At 34.4% G+C, this 24,316-nt stretch overlaps 1 protein-coding gene across 11 annotated transcripts in view; it reads right to left on the bottom strand.

Moving 5' to 3' along the window:
* SLC4A10 (solute carrier family 4 member 10) overlaps positions 1-24,316 on the bottom strand; it is a 475,347-nt gene that overhangs the window by 14,578 nt on the left and 436,453 nt on the right. For 10 of the 11 annotated variants that reach the window (XM_082464954.1, XM_082464953.1, XM_082464958.1 and 7 more), the window contains 7 exons: positions 21,046-21,207; positions 19,371-19,484; positions 18,187-18,348; positions 10,842-11,093; positions 9,381-9,449; positions 3,696-3,869; positions 2,793-2,915 (listed from right to left, as the gene is read on the bottom strand). In XM_082464954.1, coding sequence (XP_082321080.1) covers positions 2,793-2,915; positions 3,696-3,869; positions 9,381-9,449; positions 10,842-11,093; positions 18,187-18,348; positions 19,371-19,484; positions 21,046-21,207 — 1,056 coding nt within the window. The remainder of the gene's footprint in view (positions 1-2,792; positions 2,916-3,695; positions 3,870-9,380; positions 9,450-10,841; positions 11,094-18,186; positions 18,349-19,370; positions 19,485-21,045; positions 21,208-24,316) is intronic. The other variant, XM_082464949.1, reaches the window with a different exon arrangement.

Raw genomic sequence — 24,316 nt, 5'->3', positions numbered from 1 at the left:
AAGACTGGGCCTTGGTATAAGATGCCAAGTAAGAAGATCATATCCTTCAGTGGAGTCCATAGCCTCAAGCAAATGGAATACCGAGATCTGGGTGACCAAGTAGAAATTCAACCAGAATTCAAGTTTTAGTGTAATCCTTCTTAAATCTTCCTACTCTCTATACTGATCATATTCTTTTAATACTAATTCCAAGTTAGAAAGTTAATATCTTTAATTTAACTTTTCTCTCTCCACTTGTCAGATGGAGAATTATCTTTCTTTGCATTGGTCAGAACTATATTTTAATGTTCAATTATGGATTATTTCTTGACTGTATTATTTGTTTACTTGTTTCTTTCCATGTACTGAGGATCACATTAAAGTATCATCATATTAATCTATTTGAGAACTTAAAGGTCTGTAAACCTGCCTGATTAATGTATTACAAGGCATTTTCCCTTACTTTTTCATACTCCGAACCGAAGGATACAGCTGTAACTTTGCCTCAATAAATCTTTAATCTCTTTTTGAATCCTTTTAGAAAACTTGAGTTCTAGGAATTTTAGTAATATTTAATTACTTCTAAAATCTTTATATAATCAGAAAACAGTCAACAAAACCCCATTGGCATACAATGGGTTTATAATATAAAAAGGTTAGAAGCTCATTACATAGCATCTCTGCCTATCTGAAGTTAATAAATTCCAAAATGGACATATGGCACACATACATATAAGTACCATACATATGCAGCTATGTGAATGGTTCTGGGCAATGGAAACGGCAGATTCTAATACATTTATGATTACTGTCAAATTTGTTCTCTCCTATTTCACAGACATATAAAGGAAGAATCTGAAATTTTCTTTGAATGAAAAAAGGGAAGAATATTAAGCATAATATATTATATATACATATTATTTTTCTTTTTACAAAGTTTTAGAAGGGCAAGAATGTTCCATGGTATGGATATGGCCTAAGGAGAATGCTGTAAAAGGAATGATTGTATGCCTGGGGCTGTTGCTAGCTTATTCCTACAGAAGTAGTCAAGACATTTGACAGGAAGTCAAAGCAGGAAAATAAAGCAAAATTACATTTGTAAGTTACTGCATCAGAATACTTAACATTCGCATTATCAGAAAGACTAAGCGGAAGCTTGTGGTCAATGAGTTTTGTATTCAAAGTTGTCTTCCTTGGAATTTAAACCTTCCTAGAAATTGTTTTCAACCTGAATAAATTTTAATTATGTCAAGCATGGATACTTTAAGGCTTTAGTGTTTCTATATTCTTGTGTCTATTTATTTTCATTTATTTTATACCAAATTCTGTCATATTCTTCTTGAACAGCACCTAAGGATGAGGGCAAACCTTTACTAAAGCCCTAAAAAGAAACAGAAATTATCCAAATATCCTAGTTAAAGCACTATTTAAAAAAAACTCTCATACTTAAATGAGAATATATCAACTTGGAAAAATAGTTAAAGCACTATTTTTAAAAAATTCTCATACTTAAGAATATATCAAACTTACAAAAATAAAGAAACATGATAATTTTATAATGACATTTTTAACATTATATAAGTATTGCTAGAAGTATGATACTAAGTATGACTTCTACAACATTTGGGAAAATTGAAATAGTCATATAGAATTAAGATACATCATTATGATCGATCTCTAAATGCGGAATCCGTTGTCAGTAATGGGACAACATGGAAAAGTGAAGAAATGCCAGACAGTCATGTATTATGTAGACTTATCTGTAATCCATTAGGCTCTGTGGCCTAATCTGGACTCATCTAATGGCTAAGTAAAACCTAAGACCATTGAAATGTTTGCAAACAAATTCCCCAAAGGAAAGAGGAATATACCTATGGTTTGAGAAAATACACCACAGGTAGGAAACTGAATACATTTACTGACTGCCGTATAGGAGAAGAAAAAATGGAAAGAATAATGCGTTAAGTCTCACCAAGTATTTTCTTTCATATTCATTTCCAGTTACATGAACATTTTATTCTTATATTTCACAATCTATGGACCTGATCATTCTGCTAAATGATGAACTTGTCATTTTTTTCATTTTTACTCTTTGTAGTTTTTACATACTTTAAAAATATTATGATTACTAGTCTTCAAAATAGACCCAGGCTTATACACGAATTTAAATAAGTCATAAAACTTAAAACCAATTGTTTTAACATATGAAACAGAATAGGATAAATCAGCAGTCTGTGAAAGTAATTAAACACCCAAAGTTTCTCTAACAGCATTTACTCAATCTTAAAGCACTTTGAAAGCAAATCAGATCAACGTGTTTTCCTCTTAAGCATTTCATCTATTTCAAGAATAACTAATTTTATCTTTTAATTAGAATTAGAATCTTTTTATTAAAACTTTGTTCCCTAGGAAAATACCAACAGTAATAATGTCTTTTTTTTTTTTCTTCTCACATATTCAACCAAAAAGCAATCATTGCATGACTATAATTTGGAAACAGTTAAGCATCAATAAGTTTCTGGAATTCTGAAGGGAGGAATCAGAAAAATAAACTTTGCAGTTATAAGGATAGTGAAGGAAAAAGTATTTGCATATTTCATTAGGGTTTGGTTTACTCATGCAAGATATGTTCTCTCTCTGTTCAAGTTCCAGCTTGATGATTTTAAACATCAATCTTCCAAAATAGTCCACCTGTGTTTGTTAGTAGTCATTATCTAAAGCTAAACACAAAAATTTAGCTTTGCAAAGAGCTATTACTGTGCAAATGTTCCTTTTTCTTTTCTTTATAAGATACTGATTTTGCTCTGACTTACTTCTTTTTCAGCATCTTCTAGTTTCTTTTTCTTACTCTCAGGCATTAAATCATCCAACCAGCTGAGCTCCCGTTTGGTAAACAGAAAGTCCATCAACTTTCTTACAAATACCAGAGCTAACACCTGAAGTAAATAATAAAACAGTTTAAAACAGGGAAAAAATATAAATGGGAGGTTTAGATTTGTTTGTTTTTTGGTACAAACAAGTCAACTTCAATTAGGGCTGACATTAAAGTGAAATCTGAAGATATGTGTGTATAAAAGATATTGAGTGTACTTTTGCTTCCTTCACTGCCTTTTCTTACCACATCTCCAGAATAATGGCTATCATTTTACCCATTGTACGAGTCATTTAAAGAAGCAATGAAAAAAAACTATATATTTGGCTGTTTCCTTAAATACACATAGTTAATAGTTTACATTATTTTAAATGAACATTAAACCATTATTACCTATGCTGATGATATTTTAAATTAGTTATAGTAATTCAAATTCACTTTACTTTTGAAGTATTTGAAACTGGTTTAAAATAGTTAATAAAATTTGATTTTACATACTCCAATAAAGATGTTAAAAAATTTTAATTTTAAAAATCCCCTACATTTTCAAATTTGCTAGTATATCTTTAAAGTTAAATTTTGAAAGTTTACATTTTCCACCCAACTTCAATTAATTCAAACCACTGCTAATATTCAGAATGATAGAGATGAAGCTAGTATGAATCACTGAAATTCATATATAATCTGAAACCCAATCCTAGTTACTAGTTTTAGTGGCTAAAGTTTATACCAAGATTTCCAAAAATTGTTCAAAATTATTCTATTGATCCAGTTTGTTCATGGATTTTCAATGAGAGCAGAAAATCAGAGGAGGAGAAAAAGAGTTGAGTTAGAAGTTTCATACCATCATGGGAAAGACAATAGCAGCTCTTGAAACTTTTATTATCCACAAAAGGCCAAGGCAACTCATCTGAATAACTGTGAAGAGATGGACTTTTCGAAGTGGTACATGCCTTAGATATATAAAATCTGGTTGATGTTTTGCAGGCATCCAGAAGAGCTTTATTCTATCGAAGAACTAGAAGATAAACAGACTAAATTGCTTTTTACAGACAGCAATAGAAGTAGGACAAGTAAATGTATAATATGGTCCAATGTATAGTAGATCATACTTAAGTTGACATCAGGACAGTGCTATTGTTAAGCGTACACTCTGAAATAATACAGTTTCAGTTTTATAATATCCCACATTTTCTTGAATATGGACACAGGTTATAATTTAAAAGAGTTTAATAACATTAAAGCCAATGCTAAATGTTGCTCCCTCAGAGAGTATAGCATTGAAAGAAAACATTATCATCATCACATTACAATTTCTTCTTTTATTTGCCCCTTAAGCACTAGGGTTTCCTGGACTCTTCTTTCCCGAATAGCTCATCCATACCCATTGTTTCAACTTTCACATACTTGCTGAAGACTCTCAGACCTCAACTCTACTTCAGTTCTGTCTGTCTTGAGCTCTAGACCCATATCCAGCTGCTGAGTAGGATGTTTTGACCTCCTTAGTTTGACTCTGCTGTTTTGGCCTTGCCACTTTGATCCCCAACAAGGTTTTGGTGCTGTTTCTAAAAATACAAACCTCTTGGCCATAAAGATTTAACCTAGATGAATTATTGTTAATAAAGTATTTTTCAGAGCAAATTTTACCTCCGTTTAATTTCTTGATCAAATGTGATCTTCAATCACATTTTACTTATTAACAAACTGTACCGCATGTTAGCTTTATTTTATGTGGATCATTTTGTTTAATTTTTCTCAGGCCAAATTTTGCAGTTTTCAATATTTCCAACAAGAAGCGATGATTTGGAAAATGACAGTTTCAATCACTGTCAGTTCTATATCATACCATTTCTACAGGAATATCTACTATGCATTTTAAGAGTAATATTAGATTTAGTCCTTAGCTACTTTATATAAGAAAATTGTAAGCAATTCTCATCAAATATTCCAAAATTACTCTAATATGCCAAGGAACAAATGCCCATGAAGTCAAGTAAGTGTTAGTGGCAAAACATCATGTTTGTCCAATAAAGATGTTAAAAAAAAAAAAAACATGTTTTACCAAAACCTCCTCATATCCCAAATTCAACATAAACCCATCTTTCCTTCTGTGTGCCCTGTCTTACAGTGGAGCATGACCTTCCCTCAGGCATCTAAACCAGAATCATACATAGTTTAGCCCATCCACTGTTCATTTATTTATTCATATTCATTTATACATTCCAAAAAATTTGTTGAAAACCTTCTATGCAGAGTACTAAGTGCTGAATTAGTTTCTGGTTTATCCCTCTCTATATTGTCCACAAATATTTCACTGGGTCTTTTTATTTCTACCTCCTAAATATCTCTTAAAATTACATGTCATTAAATAAATAAAACTCTGCGCGGTGGAGGTGGCAATAGGGAAGAAATAAAGTAAAATCCTTGGGGTTATAACCGAATGTTTCAATTTCTATAGAACTAATTTTTCCCAGCCACAGTTTCTCCATTTGTGAAGTTATGTTATTGCATAAATGTACTTCAGCGTGTGAGTGCTTCACTTGTTATTGCTTAAATGGCACATTTGCTTTACTTTGGATTCCTGAAGTGCTGGAGTGAATATAAATGTGGTTATATATCAGAGTACAGAAACAGCATTCATGAGAACACTAATCTGTTTTTTCTGCCATGTTGCACAGTGAGAAGCCTAGATAAGTTTCTTAATATTACCAAACAGGTAACATATAGAGCCCTCCAACAAACAGGGTAACAAATCAACATGCTTCTTGAACTGTTGATATTCAGCACATTTTTAATTATTATTACTCAAGTAATGATAATCATGATAAATGTATTCCGAGTTTTGCATTTGCCTTTGATCTTGTCCTAATATCAGTATCCCGTTTCCCCATCCAGTTAACCACAAAATACCAAATAGGAATTTCAACTCCCTGAGTTTTGGGCTCACTCAAATTTTCACTAACTCTGTTTCTCAGTGTGAAACCCTATTTGCTGTTTCATTGGTGCTATTTAGAACTCATTATACTTTTCTCATGGGCCTTTGATAATGTTTTCCTCAATTTTCATTTGAAAGATTCACACCCCAAATAATTCCAAAATTTGACATTCTTGTTTAGTTCCAAACCTCATGGGTAAAAAATCATGTGAGTGGAATTAGGGGGAAAAACCTGTTGCAGCCTATCAAAATGATTTTACTTTGTTTCTTTTTTTTAAATTTTATTTTATTCATTTATGGTTGTGTTGGGTCTTCGTTTCTGTGCGAGGGCTTTCTCTAGCTGCGGCGAGCGGGGGCCACTCTTCATCGCGGTGCGCGGGCCTCTCACTATTGCGGCCTCTCTTCTTGCGGAGCACAGGCTCCAGACGCTCAGGCTCAGTAGTTGTGGCTCACGGGCCTAGTCGCTCCGCGGCATGTGGGATCTTCCCAGACCAGGGCTCGAACCCGTGTCCCCTGCATTGGCAGGCAGATTCTCAACCACTGTGCCACCATGGAAGCCCCTTTACTTTGTTTCTTAAACTTCTGCTGCTGTATTGATGTGAGCCCAAGGCCTAATAATAAATACTTTTCACTTACGGTTGAAATTAGTACTCATGGAACCTTTGCCAAAGGCAAAAAACCCCCCCAAAACCCAGCAAAACAAATAAACGAAACCTTTTCAATACTCTTCCCTATCTGCCTTACCAAACCAATTCTTTTAAAATATACTTTTCATACATGAAGTTACAGCTGAGCAAATTAAATGTAGTTTGAGTAAAATTAAATTCATAACACTTCTCAACCATCTCCTTCTCCCAAGTTAATTTTACCCAGTGGCAGGATGAACAGAGTCACGCTATCTACTTTGGGTGTTCAGTGATCTTACAGTAACTTCATATTAAAGTTTTGCCTCGGTTCTGACATCCAGTAGTATCCCAAGGCCGAAGAGGTTTTCCTTCTCCCAAAGGCAGAAGCTGGTTAGTTGTTTATTCAGGAAAAGAGCTCCTGTGATGCCTGCCCCTCAGTGTTGAGAGTTTAGCTCAGCTATTCCATAGTGCTGCTGCCTCATCTTCCATTTCGTTTGATCAAGCAGCCTGAGGTGACCTTAAACTACCCTAACCCCTCACGCAAGTGTACGCCTTAGAGAGCTGCCTGCAGAGTCGCAAATAGATACAAGTTCCTGATGTAGCTTCTCCAACGGCCTTTGTGATCAGCAACCTCCCCTGCCTCCCACTGCCTTCTCCTTATACACCCCTTAGATAAGACTCCCACAAAGCTTACCAAAACCCTGCTCTTTTGATCTGAAGAGTCCAATTCGGCCTTAGCCCAGGAACCCCAAAGCACTCCACCCACTGACCCTAATAAAAGCATGTGCCCCAGTTCCTGTCTCCCTCTCTCTGTCTTCACTTTGTCTGGACCTCCCCATGAGGCCCCTCAAGGCCAGGTACTTCCTGTGTAGACCTGTGAGTGATAAACTTCTCTATTTCAGTTTCTCTTGTGGTCTGTTGTTGAACCGCAGTTCACCATCCAGCACCCTGCGCCCCACTTAAAAAGTGTTAATTTGACAAATTCATAGCACTTATTCAGATGACTTTTCCTCTGTAGGCTTCTGAATGGCAGTGAGTCTGGCTTGTCAAAGAAAACGTGGTAATTTATATTGTCTTTTAGCCAACAAAAACAAACTATACTTTACGATAAATAATCCTCAAAAGTAGTCTCTTTTTCAAGAAAATTTAAGTGTTCTGGAACAATAATGTTGTTATAAAACAAGATTATTCAAAGGCACATTTAAGTCGAAACCTGCGTTAGTACCCTAGTGCTGCTGTGACAAATTACAATTTGGTAGCTTAAACAATAGAAATTTATTTTCTCACAGTGTGGAGGCCAGAATTCCAAAATCAGAGTGTTGGTGGGCCATGCTCCCTCTGAAGGCAGTAGGGAAGAAAATTTCCCTGTCTCTTCCAGCTTCTGTTGGCTCCTGATGTACCTTGGCTTGTGGTGGCAAAATTCCAATCTCTACCTCCACCTTTATGTGGCTTTCTTCCCTGTGTCTCTCTGTGTCCTCTCCTCTTCTTATAAGGACCCCAGTCATTGGATTTAGGGTTCACCCTAAATCCAGGGTGAGCTCATTTTGAAATCCATAACTAATTACATCTGCAAAGACTCTATTTCCAAATAAGGTCACATTCTGAGATTCCAGGTAGATATGAATGGGGGGGAAGAGGCAGTATTCAACCCACTACGGTAACATAAGCAGGAATAATTTGTCAACAGCCTCTGTAAAAATTTAGAATAATCTTGTGGTACTTTTGAAATGTGTCCACAAATTCTTTGGTATTATTCTCTTCAAGAGATGGACTCTAATTGCCCTCCCTGTGCGTGCAAACTGGACACAATGACTTGCTTCTAACAAATAGAAAAAAAGTGGAAGTGACCGTGCGTGACTTTGGAGATTGTCATTAGGCACAGTGACTTTGCCCTCATTCTCTCTCGTATTGTTCACTTGGATGGAAGGTAGCTTCTCTAGTGTGAGGACATTTAAGTGTCTGACGGAGAGGCCTCCTACCAATAGCAAGAGAGGAACTAATGTCTCTTGCCCTCAGCTATATGATAAGCCATCTTGGACATACACCTAGTCCTATTCAAGCCTTCAAATGACTGCGGCTCTTGTCCACATCTTGATAGCAACCACATGAGACATCTTGAGCCAGAATCACCCAGCTAATAAGTTCCCAAATTCATGACTCACAGAAACTGTGAGATAATAAATGTTTACTGTTTTAAGCCACTACGTTTCATAGCAATTTGTAATGTAGCAATGGGAGATTAATACAAAAACTATATTTATTTAATCAATACTTAAACAATTAATAAGGTTTTCCTTATTAATTTACAAAATAATTCTATAAAGATAATTGTAATAACAACAGGAATACAAACATAAAAGGAAAAAAAATCACCCAGGATCTTATTACCTTAATAAATTGTCTTTATTTCTCTACCTTCCTTTTTAATCCCACACTCACAGTTTTATAAACCTATCGTAGCTACAACTCGTTTTACCACTTTTTCACTTTGCATTTCACTTTGTCATAAGCATTTTTACTGTTATTTTTATAGTCATCATATTTATCAATTTTAAATTAATGTACCTTAGATAGCTTAATTATTTTACTGCTGTTGAATAATTGGGTTGTTTCCAATATTTTGATAATATGTGTTACAAGGAACATCTTTGTGCAAAATTTTTTTTCTGTTTTCATAGATAGATGTCCACATACATGATCACAGTATCAAAGATCAAAAGTATTTGGATATATTTTTAAATGTACTGCTATCTTTCTCTGAAAGGATTATAAAGTCTAAACCTTTTACAGTTTTAATATACTCATAGTAAACAAAACTACCCTCAGATTATGAACCAGTTTGAAGAAATTTAATTGTAGTCTCAAAGCTGCTCCTCAGATAATGGCATTTTTTTAGCTACCACGTGACTTAGCATCAACAGACCTTAAGATAAGTCATCACAGATGTGCTTGCATTTCTGTAATTTACCTGAATTCCTTTTAGTGATGAAGCACCCATGTAAAGGAACACTCCATATAGCACTGGCATAGGAATAAACTGTAAAAGAACAATTAGAAAAAAGGCACAAGTTATTTTCAAATATAACGTGGTCAATATATTCTGCACTTCCAAAGAAAAACACAGAAAAATAAATAAATATTTTAGAAGCAGTATAGGGCAGAGCCAGAAGACATGGGTTAAAATCCCAGCTCTAAGCACTTTTTAGCTGCATAACCTTAGGTAAGTGACCTAAGCTCTCTGTGCCTTAGTTTCCCAATATCTAAAAAGGGTTAATAATAGGTCTGTTATAAGTATTTAATAGGTCAAAACCAAAAAAACACATATGCTATGTAATAAACAATAAATATTAACTATTATTATCATGCTGCTTTAGGGAAATTTGAATTTTGTTTCACAATGGTAAGATATTTAGATTAAAGGTGAAGAATGGAGTTAACATTTAAACATTGTTCCTACATCACACCAGGTACTTGTAAACATGTGGATCGTTCAATTTTTCTCTTTTTATTGGAATACCTCAGCATCATTGTTTCTCTGTAATTACTTATATAACATAGAAATTAGTTCTTGCAAATTGTGTAAATTATTAAATAAAGGTAAACTTGTATAAATTATTAAATAATTCAATTAGAATTTTCAAATTATGGACAACTAAAATGAGTTATAATTTAAAATACAATTAACACACTTTGAAATACCTGTCAAAATTATATGACAAAACAATTACTCTTTAATCCTCTTTAAAATGGATTCAACTATTTTATTTTATTTTATTTTTTTAAGGATAGAAGTGAGACATACTTTATTTCATAAATTGAGATTAATTTTATACACAGAAAAATAGCTGTTAGTAAAACTATGATGGGGTTTAATAAACCCAAATACATTCAGAAAGTTCAGGATTCAACTACTTGAAACATAAAAAAATAAGTATAATAATGATGTTCATGTAGTAATTTTATGAAACATTTAAAATACAAAACTGCATATGTGGCCATGACCATGACATTGCTTATCTCTGCACCTCTACCTTATATTAAGTAATATTAATTGCAAATATATCTGTCCACTGACAAGAAAATAGAAACTTTATTTTGTGTAGGCCTACAGTAAACTCAGGTCACAGGTCAGTCAGAGATGAGTGACTCTTTCCCATAACCTGATTTTCATTTCAAAATTACAATAATAATTTCCACATCAAATTTTACTCTGCCAGATTACATTTTTTATGTATTTAAGGATTCTAAAATCTAGCACATAATCTCCCTTGTTAAGAAGCTATATAAACATGGTAAAAAAAAAATTCATCACTTTCATCACATGCCATACAATATTTACAAGTTGATGGCTTAGATTCAAATGAAATTTCTTAAACAATAATACATGTATTCTGCCTTCTCACAAATTCATAAAGGCAGATTTCATTACCTTCAGAATACTGGTCATAAAGACTGATGAACCCATAAGAATAAAAATCATCAGCCCAGTAACCCTTTGCTCCCGAATGCCGAGAAATTTGGGTTGTTCTCCCGGAGCGGAACATTCTGATTCCAGTTTTAGGCTGTTGACATGAGTGATGGAGAGGACAGTGGCAGCCACAAACCACGGCAGGCCCATGATGGAGCACACACCCAGCATGACGGCCACCATCAATAGATCCAGATGGTACCCACAACCTTTCTGTTAAGAGAAAGAAAAGAGGATTCTCATACTACCTGGATTTGGCATAGAGACCAATGACACCACCACCATGGAATAGTAAAGAACAGAAAAGAGATACTATCTTGAATCTTGTATAAATGATTCTAAAATGCAAAATAAATTAAAAAAGATAACAGTCTCAAAATATATAATCCACTTAAAGAAAATCTGCAGGTGTTCCTACTGCAATCATGATTATAGTGGCTTCTATAGAGTTGAATAGGTTTAATGTAATTCTGGCTTAATGGTACATTAGTTTCCATTCTATTTCTGTTGAATAGGTAAAGTCATTATCAAATACAGTCACTTCACTTTGGTTCCTTAAATGGGCAGGTTAATTTGCAGTTCATATGTCTGGTCTTTCATCATTAATTCAGACGAAAAATATTGAGCACCAATTACATACCAGGCATCAGGCTGAGAAAACAAAGTAAGGGCTGTGTCCACAGCAGAGCTAAGAATGGCCTGGCTGTGACTAGAAACCACTTCCTGACAATACCCAAGAAGCCTTTCTGCTAAGATCTCCTAAAGAAAAACTCTTCTTAAACCCTCAGTTTCCAATTGCCCTGTTTTGTCTCAATGGCTGACTTTTACTGGGAAAAATAATATCATAGAACCTAAACTTCCATATATACTCATTTTTATCTTAATATATTACTACTGCATCTTGTTCTTATCTGTTTCAGTTTCAGCCCTGGAAAAATTTGGCCTCTCCTTAAAGTGATAGTATTTGTGTTTTCTATCTCCTCTATGATCCTCCTGTGCTGTCACTGGCCTCCAGATGTTGCAAACTTCGGAGCTTTCTTGAACCAGGCAGGAAATGTAAATGAGGAAAAATGGGTGCAAGGGACCTGTGGAGGCGTGGGGACCTGGAGACTACTCCCTACGGGAGGGTGATGAGCTAAGAGTTCTCTGAGGAGACAAACTGAAGAATGGGGAAGAACCGAGTTACCCTCTTCCTCCATCCCCCATAGGAAATTGACAGTGTAAAGCCTCAGAGGCAGCAAATGCTACTTTACATTCCAACTCTTAATGACTACTTCATGAGAGGTAGTGTAATAAAGTGCTTAAGGGTGTAAGTTCTGGAGACAGGTGGCCTGGAATCAAATGCTGGCTCAACCAACGATCTTGGGAAAATCATTTAACTTCTTGTGCCTCTGTTTCCCTATCTGAAAAATGGTGACGATACCAGGAGACATCTTGCTGGGTTGTTGTGAGAATTAAATAATTTGCAAATGATTTTGCACATCATTTAGAACAATGTCTGATATATTAGTAAGTACCCAGTAAATGTTAGGGGCTGTTATATTCTAGCAGTTGAACGATACATTTTTCTTTTGTACTCACTTGCTTCAAGGATCCTCAGTAAAAATATATAAATGTTTCTTAAGGGCAGGTAAACTTATCATACAATTTCTCAGTATATCTCAGTTTTTAGTGCAATCACTGACATACGATAAGCAATCAAAAAGTTACAGATTGACTTTTTTAAAAGGAAATATGCATTACTGAAACAGTTTTTAGAATCAAACAGGTATAATTTTGAAATAAATATAGCTGTTAAATTTATTATTATGAACACGAGCAAAAATTACCAATTATTCTAGAGGAATAATTCTGGCTTTTCTTACAGGCAGTTTTACCAAGCTGCAAGCAGTTTCTAGTTAATCTGAAAGCTATTATATCCTGGAGGGTGAAACATACTGAGTATTTGATGTGTATTTGTCATGGCAGTGTTTTCTTTCTGCTATTTTATTTTGTTGTTTTATTAAGAAAAACACCCTTAAAATCGGTTGCACTTCCTTCCCTTTCTGCTTATCCCTGCCAAATTATAAAAGTGTAGGAGCTGACAGTGAGGAGAAAATGAGAGATACCACATAAGGACCTTTTCCTCCTGCATTGTCATCGATTCTGTGGCACCCCTCCTTGGGTCAGCTTAGCTGGGGCAATGCTCCAGTTCATCCAAATGCCTAAACTCAATTTCCCTTGTGAATATGACTCTAGAAACTTGTTTTGCTAGTAACTCGGGAGAGATTTTCATTATTAAGAGATGGAGGGTGGGAAGAGAAACACCCTGGTGTCAGCATGACCAAAAAGGTGTAACTAGCTTCACTAGGGCCATACTCTGGTCCCCTGGTCCTTTTGCAGAACATTTTGGAAAATGTAGTTGCATAGAACTCAAATTTTAGTCCCATTAAAGGACCACATCTTAACCAGTTAGAGGAGTGTTTTGTCCTAGGAACTCTGGAGTGTGAAGAATATAGAACAGCGAAGGACCTGACCCTTAAGCCTCTACCGCTGAGGCAATACAATGTGAATGGTGCCCCCTGGGCGGTTTTGCAAAGTTGTGGTACTGCTAAGAGAGAATGGAAGAGGTGCTAGTAGCTGAGAGGTAAACATTAGAGGAGGCAAAGGACATGGGGCCTTGAGAGTCAGGCTTCTGCGTTTAGTACACCCTGGACTCTCCCAGGGTCCATGCTCCCTATGGCTTAATAATATGAGGAAGGCCTTCTTCGTGAGAGCAATTTCCTACAGCTCTTGTCTTAGTGTTTTAAAAATATGATACAAATGTAAACAGTGGGATTCTAGATTGCAGGAAGCAGACAAAATAATGCTTTCCGAGGGAATAATTTCCTTTTTAAACTTAGAAAGCTAGCTTTGTAAAGACCAAGTAGATAATAAAAACAAAAATACAATTTCCCCCTGATTATGTTATACAACAATGGGAGCATCTTAATTTAATGTGAATCAAAGGATATAAAGCAGTTCTGGCACTTCCACTAATTAATCATTATCCTTCTTCTTGCCTTTCATTTAAAATGTCTTCAAAAACATGGTCTTTGTAACTATATTATTAGCTGATAGGCATGCCAGCCAAAGGGAAGTATCCCTTTGTCAGAGAGAGAACTGTGCACCTTCTAACATATTTCTGTAGATTTTTTTTCTGAAATAAAGACAGAACCAGAGCTTCTATTCTCACATTCATCCATGAATCACGGGAAATGGACATATGGGAGGAAAAGGGAGCATAGCAACAGGTGATGCTGCACCAGACCCCACTAAAACCAACATGCAGCAAGACAAGAGGCCAGCCAAGAGGACCATCTGATACCCAGATGCCACTGCTGAAAAAATTCGTCTCAAAGCTTGGCAGCAATTTCCTGCATCTGTCAAGTTAACCACATAAAAGACTATAGATTGACATGAAGAACCAGGCTGACAAAGAGGGCAAAAAAGAACATATCAAATGCCATAATCATCAAGAGAATGTAGTGCCAAATGAATGTTGCAAATGCATCCATTTACTCAAGTGATCTGGAATTGTATTGCTGTTTATTAAAAATGATGTCAAAAGAAGCCTGAACTGTCTACAGAAACATGTAGAAAAGCCCACCGTTGTATCTTAACAGAAACTTTCTTTTCTGAAAGATAATATCTATCTATCCACTTTTAGAGAATGTACTTTTTTTAAAAAGTGGATATTTTTAATGTTTTTCAAAGGGATTCAGTTAACCAATGCTTATTCCACTTCTCTAGGGAAGAAACAAACAAATGAGAAATGCTAGAGAGAGTATGAATTTACGTCTGTATACAATACAGATGAAATCTGCATTCTCAAGTTTTTACATTTGCAACTTCTGATACTTTTGAGTGACCCAAAGGATCATGAGGTGCAGTGAGTTAGAGTTTTGCTAATCTTGAAATTCTTCATTCTGAGGGAGGAGTTAGTCACTTAGCCTGTGAGTTGGGGCTAGACTCTTCAGCTCAACACAGCTTTATTACGTATGCAGTAACACTCACAAAATGATAAAGAGATCTTTAATGGCAGGAAAAAATCCTCTAGAAGAAAACCAACTACTGGATTTGGTAATGGAAGTGAAGAAAAAGTGAAAAGATCTAAAATATAAGTTTGGGAGAGATAAAGAATGAAATGATGAATTTCTAGGTGACTCGGATATGTGATGTGGACTTAGATACATGATGTGGCCTCTACCAGCTGCTTGACACAGAAGCTAGAAATCATCATTCATTAAACTATCTCAGGGAATGCTCCAACCAAGGCAAAAAAGGGTTTTCAAGGGAGAAAAGAAAATAAGTAAAAGCTGAAAACGTGGTTAACTTGTGCTCTGGGGATATAGTCAAGAAACATGTGTCTTTTTGTGACAATGTGGTTCAAGTTAAAGCCAGAGACTGTGCAAACACTTCAGGGAAGCAACAGGCGGGAGAGCGGCTATGGAACAAACCATTACTCTGAGTAAAGAACATTCTGAGAAAGTGATTTTTTGCTGTTATTAACAGGAAAATCAGTAGCAGCAGACCACACTGTAGTGAAGCTTAGAGAAGACAAGGGTTAAAGGCCAAAAAAAAAAAGTGTTCAGTGTAGATAAAATATGTCTTCACTGGAAGGAACTTACTTTGCAAATATCCATATCCAAGGAAGAGAATGGGATGTTCAAACTCATAGTGGCCAAGAAAAGACTAACTCTTCTGCTTGTGGCAATGTAGCAAAGTTTATGATTAAGCTGGATTTGCTGTTTACTAAATCCAGGCTATTAAGGGGTAAAATATGAATCTTTTGATTACATAGCCATTTGTACAATAAAAAGTAATGTACAAATAATGTAATATAGTTTAATTATGTAGTCTCAAGTTTGTTTCAGTGACAAAAATATTAAATGCTTTAGTTCTACATTTAATTTTATAAATGCAGATACTTGAAAGGACCACTTAAAGAATGTTTTATTATATTTTAGCTATTCTATACGATATGTAAAGGGGAGGTAAATATAGTATATTTGTTGATCTGGAGCTTTGGAAAGTCTGTGAATGTCAAGGGCCTACCATAGGCTCATGAAGAACAAGGAGCAAGCAGTACGTGATTTATAAGGTGGAGAGATCTGGAAACAGCAAGCATACAGGACAGCCAAAAAGGTAACATCACCCTGGGCAATTCTTCATTTACTTCCACATTCTGTTTTAATGATTCCACTAATATTTAGAAAAAAATTTTACAAGGAAAATTTCTCAGTGAAATCAGTGATATTTCTGTCTAATTATAAAAGCCAAAAAAAAAAAACAAACCCAACTTCCTTTGAAAGGGAAACAATGATTACATAGCTTACTTTCTTTCTAAAACAGGAGTCTTTTAGTTCATTTTAAACCATGTGTCATACAAGGAAATATATATACTGCCATTAAAAATGATAATGCAGATTTATATTTATATTGTTGGCATTGGATAATTACCATTATAATGCTCTTATGTAAAAACAACAAGCAACATATGTAGTATGAAAATACATATTTCAGTATATAATAAAAACAGAAATGGGAAAAATAGAGATGTTTTCAGTTTTAAAAAATAAACTGGTGTCTAGGAAAAATGTTTTCCTACTTCTTAGAGAGCAGCAGACTAACAGCATTCAACATTAAGTTCTTAACACCGGTTTTATAGATCTACTTAATCAACTACATAACTTTAATAATTAAGTTGTGGTGGTATTTGCTTTTGCAGAAGGCTGATATTTTAAAAGCAAATAATATTTTTGAATGATTGATATTAAATAAGTTGACCACTAATTTGGAAATCTGAATTTCTTGTTTTGAGAGCTGTAAATGATTCAAAGTTTCTAATATTGAATAATGTAGTTCAGCAGTATTTTGGAGCCAGCTCATACAGACTTATAAGAACCAACTGTTTAATTTTCAAACTTTTTCCTGCCTATTGATGTCACTTCGGTAGCTTGAAATGGGCCACGATGGGAGTATTCATATCATGAAAATCGGCAAACATTATAAATCAGGGTATTTCTTTTTATACACAGAGGACTGGCTGTTAAACATGTACCAGCACATCACTGGTCTAGTTCCTAAGACTTCATGTGATATTTTCGTAGAATACATCTTTAATAATCAAAAAATTTTTTGACAAAAACAAGAAGTGAATATGAACTCATTTTAAAAAAGGTTTTGAGCATGCTTAAGTTACTTTCTACAAAGAGAATAAAGAATGCTCTTTATTTTAAGAGAGACACACATTCTCCCCAATATAATAGACAAAATTCCTTTTCAGTAAGATTTATTACAAATAACTGTGCTTTCTTATACTTATGTCATTACTACTTCCCATCAAATAGTTCAATCAATCTGATTTTTAAATCTTTCTAACAAACATACTTAAAAATTCTATAAAGTATGATTTCTGTTGCTCTGACAATGAAACTTTTCCTAGAGTTTAAAGAGTATGTGAAGATAGCTGGCAATTATCCCATGATACCAGAAAAAACAAGATTGTGCCTGTTCTGTTTTTGTAAGGTTTGATTCAGAGTACTTTTAACCATTCAATGATTTTTTTGATTTTAGTTAACACATTCCTATAAATGACAGTGCTCACATTACACATCTCAGACAAGTTGCACACCAGTGAACAGCTAATTATTCACAGTTGCAAAATGGCAGGGTCAGAATATAATAAATAAGATACATTCATATTTATTCTCTTTGTAAAAGAAAGTCATTAAAATCTGCACTAAAGCTCAACAAAGATGTCACAAACTGTAACATTTATGACTGGGTTTTGATGTCCTAGACATTATAGATGGAGGAACGACTAAAGAAAATGAGAATTATTTGAAGATGTAATTTGTTCCAAAATGAATGCAATCTAATAGACATACTTAGGGTCAAATAGAGAAATAGAAGAATCCCAGACGTAAGACAAATTGGTAAAAGCTACACTTCACCGAAATAGACTATTTCATTACAATGTGTTAAACATGGTAAAGAAAGCTAGAACTTTGGCAATGTTTTTAAATTTTAAGTCCTGGAGGTAGGGTTCCAGAGTTCAGAGCTCAGCCAAGTGCTATAAACAAATTAATTAATTAATAATTAATTAATTAATTTTAAACTTATCGTAAGACAAAGTACCATGAATATAGAAAATAAAATTATGAATCTGAAAATATTTTAATATTTCACTATGCAAATGACTATAGAATACAAAGTATAATAAACATCAGTTGACATCAGTTGAATCACAATGATTTACATGAAAATGGATGTTAAAATATACCTTTAGCTTATGCTCTTTTCTGTTGATGATGACGGCTGTAATCTGTTGGTCCATAAAAATTAGAATAGTACAAAGTAAAGCTGGAATAATAGCAGCTATTACTGTCCACCATGGATTTGGACCTAAAGGTGTAACAAACCAGCCACGATCATCTCTTGTGGGCTGTGAAAAATTAAAGAATGCACAGTTATTAACTGGATTAATGAATACCTAATCAAATTAAGTCTTACAGATAATACCAGGAAAGCCCTAATTATAAACTGATATGCCAAGTGAATTATATATTTAATAATAATAATATTCACAAAGCATTTATAAGGTACCAGACACTATTCTAAGTGCTTTAAATATTTTAACTCATTTTTTTCTTCACAACAGTCTAAAGAAGATACAGATAAGGAAACTGAGGCATAGAGAGGTTCAGTAAATTTTTCAAGGTCCCAAAGCTAGTAAGTGGTGGAGATCGGATTTCAACTCTGACAGACTGACTCACAAATGTGTGTTCTCAATCAATACCTATATTAAATAAAATCATATTAATATTTATCATTTATGATTGGCAAATTTATTTACATTTACAAGTATCACATTGACCACTGTGTATAACTCTTATTTTAGATGTGTATCCAGGTCACTATGTAAAAACGTCAAAAAGACGTTTGGTCACATCATGGGTTCAGGGAAAGGTTCAAACATGGCTGGTGCCTGACATGAGTCCCAAAGAAAATCATTTTGACAATTCTTTGAGGAAGTCCCTAGCTCTTTTTGATAGGTGAGAAAACAGGCTCAGAGAGGTTAAGTAACTGGCCCAAGGTTGCATAGTTAGTAACATGGTCTGAACTCTATTCCAGACCTAATTTTATCTGTTTTCAAGCCCTATCCACTGTGCATTACCCTGACTTTCAAAATGCTTCCTTATCGTTTAAGAATATAGATATTCCCACTGGAATAATTGACAGAAAATTTTTTCAAGCCGCCTCTAGGTTTCTATTACTGCGATTTCTATTTTTTTAATATTAGGCCAAAGTTTTAGTCATGCTCTGGGCATTTTATTTACTGTTATATTAATCTATATTCTTTATATTTTCATGAAAATCCCAAGTACTAGGGTTATAGCCATCATCTGAATAAAAATTAGACCTACAGAGATGGAGAGATGATAGTAAATCCTATGATAACTTCACCTTGAAAACACTTGGTACTTGTAGTTTTGGAGATGGGATCCCAATGGCATAGTCAATTAAAACCATACACAGAATCGTAAGAAAGACAGCAAAGTCGCTCACTATGGATCGAACCTAAACATAATGAAAACACTTGTCACTTGAAGGAACTATAAACAGTGAAGAATACTCAGGCACGTAATCTAGAATCACACTTTATAAACACTTTATGACATAATATCATAATATTATATTTTATGCAGACTATAATATTACTACTAACTCTTGTCATATTTATATTTATGTATCTCTGTCATTAGGATGAATACACACTCAACATTTTCAAAATGAGGCATTATGGAATAGCTACAATGGTGATTGTGCTGTTTTCAGTATTTATTTAAAATCTAAGTTTATTATGGGAATCTTGCGTGATACAATAGCACTACATCAGCAGTGCTGATAAAAATCTAAGTTTATTATGAATTCCAGTATGTGAATATTTATCTCACAGAATAAGGTTGCATGGCTAGAATTTCGCTATATTTTAGTACTCTTTCTCACGTAGGTAACATTTTAATATGATAAACCTGAAATACCATAAAATAAAATTATCTATTTTTATTGAAGAAGCATAATATTTTAGTTAGTTTATCTGAGCTACAAGTATGGCAGCAGGTAATGTGCACAACAGAGTAAGCAAATTTAAAAGTTATTCTATGTAAGCCAGTTTTTAAAGCCATTTCTCTTTTATAAAGCCTTCATTGAGAAAAATTCTTAAACAATAATCAACAAGATCTGCCTTTTATTAGGCTGCCTTTATGACGCACATACAAACACATACAAAATGCAGGAGTTTGATACAAAAAAAATAATTCTATGTTAATCAAATTAAGCTTTGGGGGGAAAGAAATGAATCTTCCACCTTAGGGAAGGAAGAGGGAAGAAAAACAGAAGTTTCTCTCAAACAACAGTTCTTCAAACATTTTCCCAGAGTAGAATTTCCATCACAATTTTTAGCTCATCCCTAAAAAGCTTGTTTTCTTGTTTCTCTTCTTTCTTTTTCTTTTCTCCTTCCTTCCTCCCTCCCTCCCTCCCTCCCTCCCTTCCTTCCTTCCTTCTTTTTTGGCTGAGTCAGACCTTATAGGTGTTACTTTGCAGTGTTAAATATTGAACTAAGCTGTTTCTCTGTTTACTTTCCTTTCCAAATATGCAGATGCAAACGTGGTGGGTTAGGCGGAGGGACTGACACTTTAAAAATGAAAAAGAGGGTAGTGTTCCAATGAGTCTTGCAGGGCTTTCCCAATTACAGAATGTAACGGTGGCTCCTATGAGGTGTCTGTCAGGCTGGAATAGCTCCCACTGTTCGCTGGGCAAGAAAGTGACAATCAGTAATGCAGTGTGTGCTTCTGAGTTCCAAAAATGAAAGTGGGAAAGTGGGAGTTTATCTCTGGGATTTGAAGTTAGGAGATAAGCCTGGAGGGAATGTGTACTCCTAGCACTGTATCACAAAATGCTTTCTCTTACCTCCCCTCACCATGCCCAGTCCTAATCTGGCAGCTCAATCACACAGAAACCTTTTAGTGGCTCCTTTAACGACAGCGATAGCTCTTTCTTTTGTCCTAAAACACACATGACTCCATAGCATGCTTTATGTTGGTTCACATTTTGATCAGAAAAATTGTAGTCTAAGTACCTTGGTTGGAAAATAGCGGCTAGTCTTGAACTGCTTCAGTGTGGCTGACAGAGTAACTGTGGAAAAGAACAGGATCACTGACCAAAATAGAACATCTGGAACATATGGGTGCTTGTGGCCACAGGCTCGTCCAACATACTCTCCATGCAATGATTTGCATTCCTGCCAGAGGAAGTAAAACAAATGGAGCTTTTAAGAAAAAAAAGGTGGACACGTTTCTTTCAGAAAACTAACATCTTAAGATCACTTGCAGTTGAGTTGCTGAAGTTGTTCAGTTATGGCTCCTATTTGCATAGGTAGTGAGCAATATGAACCATTTCTAAAATTCTTGCCTTTTCAAATTAAGTTTAAATCTATACAACTAACTGATTTATCAATCACCATCTTAATGAATTTTCACACCAACCCTCTAAAATAGGTAGTTGTTATTATTTCTATTTCATGTCTGAGGAAACTGAGGTGTAGAGAAGTTAAGTAACTGGCTGTGGGCTCACCGCTGCTGGGTGGCAGCAGAGTTGTGATACAGACATGATGCCTTTGGTGGGAATATTATTAAAGAAGAACAATGATTTTGTAGAATTATCTAGTCCAAAAGCTCCCAAGAAAGGTGAGAAAAGCAACAAAAAACTATGATACATTATTACTGGAGTGAAACTGAAAGTCAAAGATGGGGCTCAAATTTAAATTATAGAACAAAAGAGAAAAAGTTAGTATAGGAGCAATGCAAAGTTCATATTTACTATGACTTCTTCATGGTCTTTTCTTTTTTTTCCTGGTACATATTTTATAAGCCTCTGAAGGATCATTTCTAATTGCTGCCTTAGCCATGAGGTGGCAGCAAAGTCAAAAAAATTTCCTTTCTTGGAGGAAAAAAAGAGCATTTTAAACATTAATATTTTGAAATTAAAACTTTTTAAAAACGTTTTGCTTTTTACTCTTTTAATTTAAAGATTAGAACACTAAATTTTAATTTTTTATTTCAAAACAGAGAAAAGAATGGTTTAAGTGATCCAGTGACCTTGTTAGTACTTGAGATATCTGGACCTGAACAGAAACTGAATTGTGCCATATACTTAAAGATCTTAGAGAAAAATATGGACTGACGGACTGATCACCAACAGAGACTGTCCAATGAACAAAGCTTCAGGCCCTGGAGTCCTTGTATAGCAGGAAACAAATACCTTCAAAAGATTCTAGACTAAATCACAGATTGTTACATGGTTATCCAAAAACAAACTAGTAAAATCTACTTGGGGCAGCTACCCCTAAGGCTAGGATTCTTGAGAAATATTGTTTGCATACTTTATAATTATCTAAAACGATTCCATTCCCTTTTCTAATCTAACTGCAAATGCTACATTCTTTGCTAAAGTTGAATTCCAATTATCTATGTTAATATAGAGCACAATGACTTGGCTAATTGAAAAACCAAAGAAAAATCCCCCAGGCCTTAATTATAGCTTTAATTTTCCGTCTCTCAAAACTCTGTTAAAATAGATAAAGTAGCAAAAATGAATCCTTGAATTTTTTAGTCCCATCTCTTGCCCCTTGTCCAGAGATACTAGTATAGCAATTACTAAGCAAAGTAATGGTTAAGAAAAATGGATAAATACAAAGAGGAGCTAGAAGCTCTGTTGTAAACACATTATCTAAATATTTGTGATCAGTCTTTTGTGCAGATATAAAAGTCCTCCAAGTCTTGGACTTGGCTGGGTCTTGTTCTCAATTCTTAGGAACACAGACACCATTTAAAGGATCATTTAACTGTCTTACAAGCTATAATACTTTGCCAATAGCTTGCCTAGTTACTTTAAGTCAAAGCAAATTTGAAAAGCGTATTTATTTTTTCTTCCTTTTAGGGGGACAGTATGCTATTTAAAAAGGAAAAATTGTGAACTACTAAATTCTACATTTATTTTCTGGTTTATACTAACTGTACCTTTAACACACACACACACACACACACACACACACACACACACACACACACAAAACAAGTCCTGAGATTTGGAAGAGAAAACTAAATCCAAATCCTGTTCTCTTATTTTGAGTCTCACATATGGTTTCACTTACAAAAATGAAAAAATGCTTGTTGACAAACTCATTTCTAGTAATTATTCTTCAACACGTTCTAAGTTTCAGCAGTGTTATAAATTGGTAAAAAATAAGTTTGATAAAATAAGAAATTAAAGTTGGCATTAGTGTCCTGCCCCTTACTTATATATAAGCTAAATATGTAATTCTGGCACTGAAACATTTCTTAACCAATTGCTAGTTAATTGCTTGTGAATATTTTAAACCTCGCCTAGGAATTCCTTTATAATGACAGATTTTGAGATACTGCTAAAAATATATATAAACATAGAAATCTAAGTATTCTAGCTTGCTATAAAACACTTGAATTAGGCATTATTCACAATAGCCAAGATATGGAAATAACCTAGATGTCTGTCAATGGATGAATGGATTAAAAAAATGTAGTATAAATATATAACGGAATATCATTCCCTTAAAAAGGAAGGAAATCCTGCCATTGCAACAACATGGATGAATCTGGAGGACATTATGCTGACTGATATAAGCCAGACACAGAAAGACAAACACTGTATGATTTAACTTACATGTGGAATCTAAAAAAGTCAAACTCAGAAGCAGAGAGTAGAATGATGGTTACCAATGGCTGGGGAGAGGGGGAAAAATGGGGAAAATTGGTCGAAGGGTACAAAGTTTCAGTTATCCAGGATGAATAAATTATGAAGATCTAATGTATAACACGGTGACTATGGTTAATAATATTGCATTAAATAATTGAAATTTGCTGAGAGAATAGATCTTAATTGTTTTCACCAAAAAAAAAAAGGTAACTATGTGAGGTGATGGATACGTTAATTAGCTTGATTGCGGTAATCATTCACGTCGTATACATACACCGAAACATCATATTGTATACCTTAAATATACACAATTTTTATTTGTCAATTATACCTCAATAAAGCTGGAAAACAAAATAAACCAAAACAAGACATTTACATTAAATAGTAAATTTGTGATTTGAGACTATTTTTCAAAATAATCATTAAATATTTATTGAACACTTACTATGCATACAGCTGTTTGGGAGAATCAAAGAAAGCTAAAGTTCTTTGCCCTTGCTGAGTTAGCAAGGTATAAATTACAATTTATGAGATACGTAACAATTCAATTAAAAATTATCACGTGAATAATATACAAAGTAAATATTACATGACTATTTTTACAAAACTAGTTATAA

Source organism: Balaenoptera physalus (genome assembly GCF_965194825.1).
Source record: "Balaenoptera physalus genome assembly, chromosome: 6".
NCBI classification, from domain to species: Eukaryota; Metazoa; Chordata; class Mammalia; order Artiodactyla; family Balaenopteridae; genus Balaenoptera; species Balaenoptera physalus.
This window is presented reverse-complemented; position numbering and strand designations above follow the sequence as displayed.